This window comes from Peromyscus leucopus, chromosome 6 (assembly GCF_004664715.2).
Source record: "Peromyscus leucopus breed LL Stock chromosome 6, UCI_PerLeu_2.1, whole genome shotgun sequence".
NCBI lineage: Eukaryota > Metazoa > Chordata > Mammalia > Rodentia > Cricetidae > Peromyscus > Peromyscus leucopus.
In genome coordinates this window covers 77,410,564-77,420,864 of record NC_051068.1, presented here as the reverse complement: position 1 = coordinate 77,420,864, position 10,301 = coordinate 77,410,564, and the positions used below count along the sequence as shown (strand labels likewise).

General features: G+C 45.4%; 1 protein-coding gene across 2 annotated transcripts in view; it reads right to left on the bottom strand.

Moving 5' to 3' along the window:
* Positions 1–3,668: 3,668 nt before the first annotated feature.
* Positions 3,669–10,301, bottom strand: part of Dennd2c (DENN domain containing 2C) — a 71,355-nt gene continuing 64,722 nt past the window's right edge. For both annotated transcript variants that reach the window (XM_028877321.2, XM_028877320.1), the window contains exons 15-19: positions 9,266–9,307; positions 8,117–8,222; positions 5,826–6,062; positions 5,235–5,321; positions 3,669–3,976 (exon numbers count right to left, since the gene is read on the bottom strand). In XM_028877321.2, coding sequence (XP_028733154.1) covers positions 3,945–3,976; positions 5,235–5,321; positions 5,826–6,062; positions 8,117–8,222; positions 9,266–9,307 — 504 coding nt within the window. In that variant the 3' untranslated portion in view covers positions 3,669–3,944. The remainder of the gene's footprint in view (positions 3,977–5,234; positions 5,322–5,825; positions 6,063–8,116; positions 8,223–9,265; positions 9,308–10,301) is intronic.

Sequence of the window (10,301 nt, the reverse complement as noted above, 5' to 3'; positions counted from 1 at the left end):
CGTACCACTGCGCCTGCGCCCGGCGTGACGTCATACACGCCGCCGACTCTTGGACTCGGGCGCATGCTCAGCTGCGAATTGTGTAGCCGCTCGGCCTTCGGGGCTGTTTTGTTTGGGGTGGACGAGGCCTGACGCACTGAGGTCCCAGTAGGCCTGGCACCTTGCTTGTCTTTTCGTGGGTACCGTGTTTTCTTCTGAAGCTCCGAGGACAATTTTATTCGAGTTCAAGAGGAAAACAATAGGGCAGACAGGAGGCAAGACGGGAAGGGGGAGAGGAACCCATGCCCCGCCTCTTTTAAGATGTATTTATTATGTGTACAGTGCTCTGTCTGCATGTGTGCCTGCAGGCCAGCAGAGGGCGCCAGGTCTATTACGGATGGTTTTGATCCACCATGTGGGAATTGAACTCGGGGACCTCTGGAAAGATGGCTCAGAGGTTAAGAGCACTGACTGCTCTTCCAGAGAAACCATGCCTTTTGAGTTAGGCATAGAGGTTAGCAATGCAGGTGAGATTAGCAGCCGCATAGCAGAAGGGAGAGGGATTTAAGAGTGAGAACGCTCAGAGCGTGGGGTCTTCGGAAGAGGCAGTTGTTGGACTTAACGAGAGGAGAAATATATTTCCCACACCCTTTAACCTTTCATCTTCTAAACTCTCGCATAGTCTTGGGCTTCTCGCACACCTTGCTTTATCCTCATGTCACAGCGGGTCCTTTAAGAATGTTCTTTTATAGACACCACAAACGGGAGCCTGTTTCTAAAGAAAATGATAGTTTTCAGATCTAACAACCTTACTTAAGAAGCTGGGGGTGTAGCTCAGTGGTAAAGCCCCATTTCAATCCCCAGCACTACAGACAAACACCTTATCCCTTCCAGGACTGGACTTACATCTACGGGATGCCTCGTTTAAAAAGCTTTGCCATTTTTTGTCTTTGGAGCCTACATAAAAACCAATCATTTTGCTTCTAGGATTTGTGGTAATAGTGATCCTCATTGGCTCTCAACCCTTCAGGCTGTAGCTAGTATACATTTTCTGTTAAGCATCTCCTAGACTAAGAGGTAAATGCAAAAAAATTGTTGGACTATATATCCTGTCTAATGTGCATTCAATCAAGGCTTATCTTTTAAGAGCTGTGGAAAAGTGGGTCTCATTTATACGCCTGGTTGGTCTAAGATGGATATGGGTGCTTATGATTTTACATTATGTAAATGTGCTGCCTATAGGTTTAAGTGAAAGACCTTCACAACTTGTGGGTTGATGAGAACTGCCTCCTAGTTGGTATTTGAACACTCCAGTTGGTGGCGCTGTTGCGGTGGTTTAGGAGGTGCCTGCCGCCTGGCTGGAGCAAGTAAGTCACTGGAGGTGGGCGGTTAAAGCCTTTTGCACTCTGCTTCCAAACTACTGTTTGAAGATGTGAGCTCTCAGCTCCCCACCCCTGCCTCCATGCCTTTGGCTTGGCACCATGCTTCCTCACCATGATGGACTCTTACCCCCTGGACCTGTAAGCTAAATAAGCTTCCTTCTTTAAGTTGCTTGTTTTTATCACTGCAACAGAAAAGTAACTAATACACATCTTAAGTGGATTTATTTTAAATTCTCCAAGAGATCTGTGGGATTTTTAAAATGCCTTTATTCATTAAAAGACCTGTAAACATTTGATAGAAATCTTGAACAGTTCTTTTTACAAACATATTCAGAATTCACAATATTTTACAAAAACAAAATACAACAAACTCAAGGAAAGGAAGCAGCTTTAGGTTGTAAGAAGGTAAGACTCTCATCTCCCAAAGCACAGGCTCCCTGCAGAGGAATGGCCATGACCAACCACAGTAAACACTCCTATTCCCATCTTATAAACAACCGATACGAACTGTTCCTTCAGATTGGAGTGTAAGAAGAGACCAAATGGGGAGATGTCTGAGAAGAGGGCCACTGTGGTAAGTGGCACCAGCACTTTAAGACACAGGCTCAGCTCTTTTCCCTGGACCCACATCTAGGAACTATATTGCACAGCACCAGTCTTCCATGGATTCATTCAGACACACTTGAATGGGTAATAATGACAGTAATGTACAAGTCAGTCAAATGTATCCCAATACAATGTACAACACTTTCTAAGTCTCAATGAATCTTTTCCATGCTAGGTAACGCCATTAGCAAAGCTTAAAGAAAACAACTGACATTTGCTACAACATTTACCATTTATCAATGAAAACTGCACCTTCACTAACAAAACTCCTTTTTCCCAGGCACTGCTCATACATTAGATTTTCAGCATCTGGTTGATGAAGAGGTATAGGCTTAGAAAATACTCTGCGTCGCCGGGCGGTGGTGGCGCACGCCTTTAATCCCAGCACTCGGGAGGCAGAGCCAGGTGGATCTCTGTGAGTTCGAGGCCAGCCTGGGCTACCAAGTGAGTCCCAGGAAAGGCGCAAAGCTACACAGAGAAACCCTGTCTCGAAAAACCAAAAAAAAAAAAAAAGAAAATACTCTGAGTCTAATTAGAATAAAAACTCACAACAACGGAAAAATAATTAGTGTGGCAGAGCACACATATGGCCCTGGGTTCCATTCCCAGCACCCAAAACAAAGCAAAAGAAGCAGGGTCTCATCTAGACCCCCAGAGCTTGAAGTCTCATCAAAGCCTGGAGGTGGCTTTGCTATACTCCACGGAGAACTTTAAACACTGCTATAACACTAAAGAGCCCAAGTTTCCATCTGCAGGACTAACTAGCTTCCTCTGTGTTCCTAGTTTGGCTTAGTTCTACCTTGAGTATATAACTGGCCAAATTACTTAACCTCTTTGAACTCCAGTTTCTTGCAAAATATTATGAAGCTGATTGAAAACTTGAATAAAAAAAATGACATATGTAAATGTATCACAGTGCAGCAAACTGTGGCACCAAAAGCCAACCAACAGGTAACTTATGTCCTTAAAAGGACATTTTCATATTGGCTGTATTCCACAAAGCATAATAATGCTGACAGGTGAGAGGCAAGCTATTCCAGCCAGACGTGTTCTGAGGAGGATCAGCATGGGCTCTGCTTTCTTAAAGAACTAACATGAGTGACGTTCTCCAAGATAGGCCGTGGGACAAAAGGGTGATATCAATGGTGAAAACACTGGAATTAAAGCAACTGGATGCTTTCCTGCTGGGAATCGTGTAAGGTGTAATTGTAGTGTTCTCCATTTCTACTGAGCCTCTCTAGTACCTGACACTCAGCATTTTTCTCATTATTCTCATCTTTGCATTGTTTTTAAAACATGCAACACCAGCCGGGCGATGGTGGCGCACGCCTTTAATCCCAGCACTCGGGAGGCAGAGCCAGGCGGATCTCTGTGAGTTCCAGGCCAGCCTGGTCTACAGAGTTCCAGGAAAGGCGCAAAGCTACACAGAGAAACCCTGTCTCAAAAAACAAAAAACAAAAACAAAAACAAAAACAAAAACATGCAACACCAAGTATTTCCAAGTCTTTTCTTGTAAAAGACAACTGCTTTCATAGACTAAGCACAAAACAGAGCTTCTTGTGACCACCAATAACCAAAGAGAAAACACCACAGTAAAAACAACTTGGCCAGGAGTGGTGATACCTGCCTTTAATCCCAGCACTCGGGAGGCAGAGGCAGGCAGATCTCTGAGTTTAAGGCCAGCCTGGTCTACAGAATGAGTTCCAGGACAGCCAGGGATACACAGAGAGACCCTGTCTCAAAACAAACAAACAATCTAAACCAACCAACCAAAGGAAAAGTCCCCAGATTCGAAGCAGTAGAGAGTGCATTGGTCTAGACTACTCCAGCTTGCCTACAGCAGCAGCAGGAGAGGTCTCCTCTGACGCCTTTCTCCTTGTCCACTCTCAAGGACTCCGTGGGACTGACTCCAGGCACCAGGCCCTTGGAGAGAGGCTCTCTTTGGCACCTTCACTTATGTTTAGGATGAAGGCAGAGTCACTTCTTGTGGAGAAATCTCATTTTGCTTCCTGGAAGGAGGAGAAGAGAATGAGTGCCTTGTTTACCTTCACCCGCTGTACCACTGAGGCAAGGCACCAACAGCCTGGCCGGTCAGAGTCACTCAGAGTAGCTGCCTTGTCAAGTGCTGTGGTTTGGGTAAGTGTCCCCCAAAGTCCTACGTGTAAAAGCTTGGTCCCCAGCTTGTGGTACTATTGAATGTAATGGGCCCTTAAAGAGGAGGGGCCTCGAGGGAGAAGGCCTGGTCACGAGTGTGCCCTTGCAGGTACCTGGTCCCTTCCTGTCTCTGCTTCCTGGCACGCATCACAGCCGCTTCTGCCCATGTCTTGCCATGATGTATACCCACGTCTTGCCATGATGTATTACCTTGCCACGGGCCCAAAAGCATCAGGGCCACTCAGCCACGGGCTGAAACTCCCCCAACTCGGAGCCCAACCAGGTGTCTAGAGTCTAACGTCTCGTTCTTACCATCTGAGGCATCCTGTTGCCCTAATGGAAAGTCATCAGTTGATGTGTTTAGCCACTAAAGCCTCCATGAGTGTCTAATTGCAGAGGTGGAAAAGAACTCAAGACATAATCTAATACAAGTGGTTTTCAACTAAACTGGAGTTTCAAATTACCTGGCTTACTCCCTGGAGAGTCCACAGAAAACTTTGTTCAAGTCCCTAAAGATTATCATCTGATCTAATCCAACCTCAAGGTACAGGTGAAATCATAGCTTTTTGCATACTTTGCTAGGTAAGGACAGCGTCTAATCAGGAGTGTATATTCCAAAGCTCAGAGTGTAAGATCACTGTTTGGGATAGGCACATCACTGTTCTCATGTAATACTGGGATTTAAAAATCATAAGGAAATGCAAAATTAGAGTGAGGCATCCTCTCTGCTTTCCAGTCCCTCAGATCAGGTATTTTTTAAGTCTGAAGTCCATGGACCCTCTAAAACTCTATGTAAAATTTATCTGTACGCATTTTTCTGGTAAATAGGACCACTTTTAAAAAAGCATGCTCAAAGGATGTAACCTAGAAAAGCTTCATGATCATAAAATGGAAACTTATACCATAAGGCTAATTAGAGGTTTCACTAAGGGAGACAGCCCAGGCCCACCCTCGTGGGGAAGCCCCAGCATTTGAGGTGACTGGCTTTCTGAAACATGAGGAGCCAGCTCGAGGTTGCATTGCTGACTGCATTATGAGTCTTGGGGATGAAGTTTGTTTACTGCAGAGCTCTTCTATAGCCATTTTATCTAACAGGAGAGCAAAGCAACTCACCAAGACTCCGCAAAATTCTATTCACCCCACTGGGTTCTGACTCAGGAATTGTTTCCAAATACTGGAGAGCCCGGACTTCAAATAGACCTAGGAAGAAGACATTGGTGAGACTGTCCAACACTCCACCCTGGAAACCAATTAAATAAGCCCTTCCTTTTTCTTCCGATTTTGGGCAGTGCTGTGGGCGGACTCAGGTCTCTGCACATGCTAGGCTGCTGAACTACTGAGCTACACCCCTTTCTTACTTATTTACTTAACTTTGTGTATGTTCATGCTTTTATGTATGTGTGTAGGGTTGGCATGTGCATGCCACAACACACATGTAGAGGTCAGAGGTTAGCTTGTGGGTGTCTGATCTCTCCTTCAATTATATTGAGCCAGGGATAGAACTCAGGTTGTCACGGTTGTTAACAAATGCCTTTACCAGATGATCTACCTCCCCAGCCCTAATCCTGTTCTTATTACCAGTGTATTACAGATAATTCCCATAGTAACTCAGATATGCCCTTGTAAGTCTACACATTTTGTCTATTATTCAGTCCTCCTAAGTATTCACCAACTAAGGAGGGACTGGTTTATGATAGAGCCCACCTTTAACTCCGCTTTGCCGAAGCTCCCGGTCCTGAACAAATCCTGCAAACATCTGCGTCTCCATGAAGAGATCTAGAAAATGGCGGACACTTCGGGAAGTGTGGGACTTTCGGAATGGCTCCCTCTGGAACACACGCTCCCCACGCTCTGTGACAGTCATATTCAGAGAATAATGTCCCACAAGCTCCACAAAAAATCTTACAAATGCTTCAGACACCAGAGAATTGAGTGTCACATCTGTTTCAAAATGAAATAAAGAGAAAAAGCTAAGTTTTGTGAATGTAGGAATACTGACACTAGTTATGGAAGCCATGTCTAAAGAGTCGTGAAAAACCAAGAATCAATGCAGGAATATGGTTACTAGCTTGCTGCACAGCCCACGGCATGCAAAAGCAAATGGCTTCCGTCTTGACTGGCGTTTCCCTCCCACGGCACTCTGACTGCATCGTGCAGCCTGGCTTCCACACTGCAGCTTCATTATTCATGCAAAGGCAACCCGTCTTTCTACTGTCCCCTCTTCCCTTCTGTGCTGCGTCTGCGCTGCATCCACGCTGCATCTGCCCCCTCTCTGCTCCCCTGGCCTCCTGATTCCCGTCTCGCCTGTGTGACTGACAATTTGGTCTTCTCTTGCCCCTTCCTCCTCCCCTGAATACGGTCCTCGGACCACTTCTCTTCAGCAGTCTACTCCTTAAAGAGCTGATTGGCAGCAGATCTGGTGGCTCACACCTGTAATCCCTGCACTTGGGAGATGCAGGCAGGAGAATCAGGAGTTCAAGACCACCCTCAGCTATATAGTGAGCTTTGAGGCCAGTTTGGGCTCCATGCGATCCTGTCTTCAGCAGCAGCAGCAGCAGCAGCAGCAGCAGCTGCAGCCAACAAACGAAGCCAGCTGGCACAGAGACAGAGCTGCTATGCAATTCAAGTCTCCAGACCAGTATTTCACCCTTTCCGTTCTCAGGCTGTCAATGGGGTCATTATTTGGCTGTCCCATTATAAATTGCCTAATTTACAAAGTGCATAAATTCCATTTGTCTATAAGTCACCATATCAGATCCTTTACAAAACTTGGTAGGCTATGAGCCAATTAAAATAAGATATGTCAAAACACAAATGCACTATATTCTTCTATATATCACTTGCCTCCTCAACTTTCTCACCTAATATTACACTATGATTTATTCTAATAAGAATAATTTACTGAGTACTAAGTACATGTCAGGCACTACACCAAATACTCTTACAAAGACAATAATCAGCGCCGGGCGGTGGTAGCGCGCGTCTCTAATCCCAGCACTCGGGAGGCAGAGCCAGGTGGATCTCTGTGAGTTCGAGGCCAGCCTGGGCTACCAAGTGAGTCCCAAGAAAGGCGCAAAGCTACACAGAGAAACCCTGTCTCGAAAAACCAAAAAAAAAAAAAAAAAAAGACAATAATCAGATACGATTCCACTGCTCTCTATCTGACTGTCCATCCGTCTGTCCAACTCCCTCTTTAGGATCTTTCTGTCACCCAGGCTGGTCTCAAACTGGATCTTTTACTACCTCCCAAGTGCTGAGACTACAGGGGTCAACTATTGTGCCTGGAAATACTTCCATGGTGGGTTTTTTGTTTCTTTGTTTTTAAAGACAAGGTTCTCCAGGCTGGCCTGGAACTCACTCTGTAGATCCACCTGCCTCTGCCTCAGAATGCTGCGATTGAAGGCACATGGTACCACACCCTGCCTCAAAACAATGCTCGATCACTCTCTAGCTCTCTCCCTTCCATCTGTTCCTATCAGTAAACAGCCTTGTTTTCCCAGCTGACATGTCCACGATGACCCTGTTTCTTGTTGTTTTGTTTTCTGAGACAGAGCCTCATTATGTAGCCTTTGCTGGCCTGGCACTGTGTAGACCAGGCTGGCCTCGAACTCATGAAGATCCAAAGACTCTGCCTTCCAAGTGCTGAGATTAAAGGTGTGTGTCACCATGCCCACTGACACATGGTTTCTATGGAGTCATGGGGAGGAGAGGGGAAGAAGTCAATAAATACTGGGGAGAGGGGGACATTCTTTAAAGACAGGATGAAGAACTCAAAGAGAAAATGACCAATGAGACAGACCTACAGGAAGAGAGTATTCTATGAATGCCACTTTTCAAAGGTCCTGGACAGGACTGGGGCTGGCACTTTGGGGGTCTGTAAGAAAGGGTGGGAGATTTTCAAGGTGCACGAAGTTGGCACGTCCCTTAGCTGAGTGCTGATCTTAGTGTGTTCACGGCTTTAACCTGAACTTTAGTCCTCAGCCCAAGTCTCACACCTTGTGAAAACTGCTGTTCCTGGGCCAAGACTTCATTTCGGTCTTCTAAAATCTGTCCCAAGGCAGCTTGAAGTTTAGGTGGCAGGATTTCATCCTCATCGGACACCTTGAGAGAAAGCAGCACACTGCGTGAGCCTTCCGAGAGTCCACACATGCACTAGCTCACAGCCCCATCCCACAGGTGGCTTGGTGGACTCTCTGCCTTAACTTTACTTCTAAAACTTAAGTAACACCTTGTAAAATTCTCTGGCACTTTTTTTTTTTTTTTTTTTTTTTTTTTTAAAATCTCTCATCTACAAGTTTCATTCTTTGTCTCCAAAGCCATTGCCCTATAAATGGTAGTTCAAATGTGAGGAGCCAACTGCTTTGAAAGAAAGATCTGGTTTCCACACTCAGCTTACACCCAGAGAGCTGCTCTGAGACTCAATGCTGTCCCCCCATCAGACAGAAAGGACCACTTGTTAGGATTGCTAGTAAGCTGCCTCTAAAGCATTCTATGAATGCCCACTGCCCTCCGTCTACGGGACGGCTGTCTTACCATCATCTTTAGACATTAACTTTTTTTTTTTTTTAAGATTTATTTATTTATTATGTATACAGAGGAGGGCGCCAGATCTCATTACAGATGGTTGTGAGCCACCATGTGGTTGCTGGGAATTGAACTCAGGACCTCTGGAAGAACAGCCAGTGCTCTTAACCTCTGAGCCATCTCTCCAGCCCCTAGACGTTAACTCCTAACTGAGCAGCTACATCACCAGAGTGAGGTGCTTGTCTCTGCTTTCTGTGTGCTGAACTGGACACAGGAGCTTATGTATCTAGATGGGTACTCTACCACTGAGCTGCATCCTCAGTCTAATAAATTTAACTAACTTAGAGGCTTATATGTCCACCCTCCTGGAGTTGGTTACTTCTCTTGAGAATGACATTTATGCTGTTTCCTCCTTCCTCCTTTGGGATGGACACCTATAAACTCAAGCCAAAGTTTTCAGGCCGATCCTGTATGGTTAGCTACAGTGTCAACTCAGATGGGTATGAACTGGAAGTCCTTTCTGAGTCATGTTCTCTAAGCACTTCCACGTATTTTCTGTCTAAATGCCTATAGACACCTATGTCCCCAAACGTTACGTAAGCCTCTCCTTTGTCACTCACCTCCTGCAGGAACTTGTCTGCACACAGATCAACTATCAGCACCTGAGGAATAAAGGAGACGGGCAGGTTCAACCAGAGACATCCACACACACACACCGGCACTGCTGGACCGGGATGGGCACTTTGGTTCTTTCAGGCATGGGAACAGTTTCAACAAAATTAACTCCGAGTTGCAGCCAATGTAAAAGTTAATCCATCAAAACAACAAATGAATTGGAAAAAGAAAAAGAGGTACACAATTACATATTACAGAGATTTACCAGGTCAGTGTGGTAGAGCAGTGAGGAGAACAGCCTTTTCAACAAGCGATACCGAGGAGGTGGGTAGCTACAAAGAGGGAAAATCCCCAAAGGATCTACACCACACTATTTGCAAACAAATGAAGTACTAGGTGGAGTAGAAAAAAGGCAAATACAGGGAGATAACAGAGGAGGACATTCATGTGAAAATGTAAGCAGCCCATGAAAACATCAGTCTTAAATGAAAACACTGGCATCTTAATCACATACAAATGAACAACTCTCCTCCATTAAAAAGTGTCATTTCAGGCTGGGTGTGGTGATGCGAGATAAAATATCAGCGGTCTGGAGGCTATGACAGGACGGTTGCTGAGTCCCACCCAGCCTGGAGACGGAGGGAGACCCTGCGTCAAAAACGAACAAATGGCCTTCACCCTAAAACCCAACAAAACACACACACCAGACAACAAGTTCAGAACATGGTTTTGGAAAATGAAAAGTCAAGTCATGAACAAAGCCCACAATTTGGTCCTTTGCACTGAATAAATCAGGTGTTATGCCTGTAACCCCAGAACTAGGGGGATAGAGGGTGGACAGTCAGAAGTTCAAACTCATGCATAGCTACAAAGTGTGTTTGAGGCCAGCCTGGGCTTCCTGAGACCCTAACCTTCCATAAAAAGACCTCCAAAAGAAGACACCCCCATCCCCCCAAAAAAAGAACTAATTAAAAAAGAGGCTTTGGGATTGGGCTGTAGTTCAGGGTTAGAGCATTCATCTAGGTAGGTACTCTGGGTTTG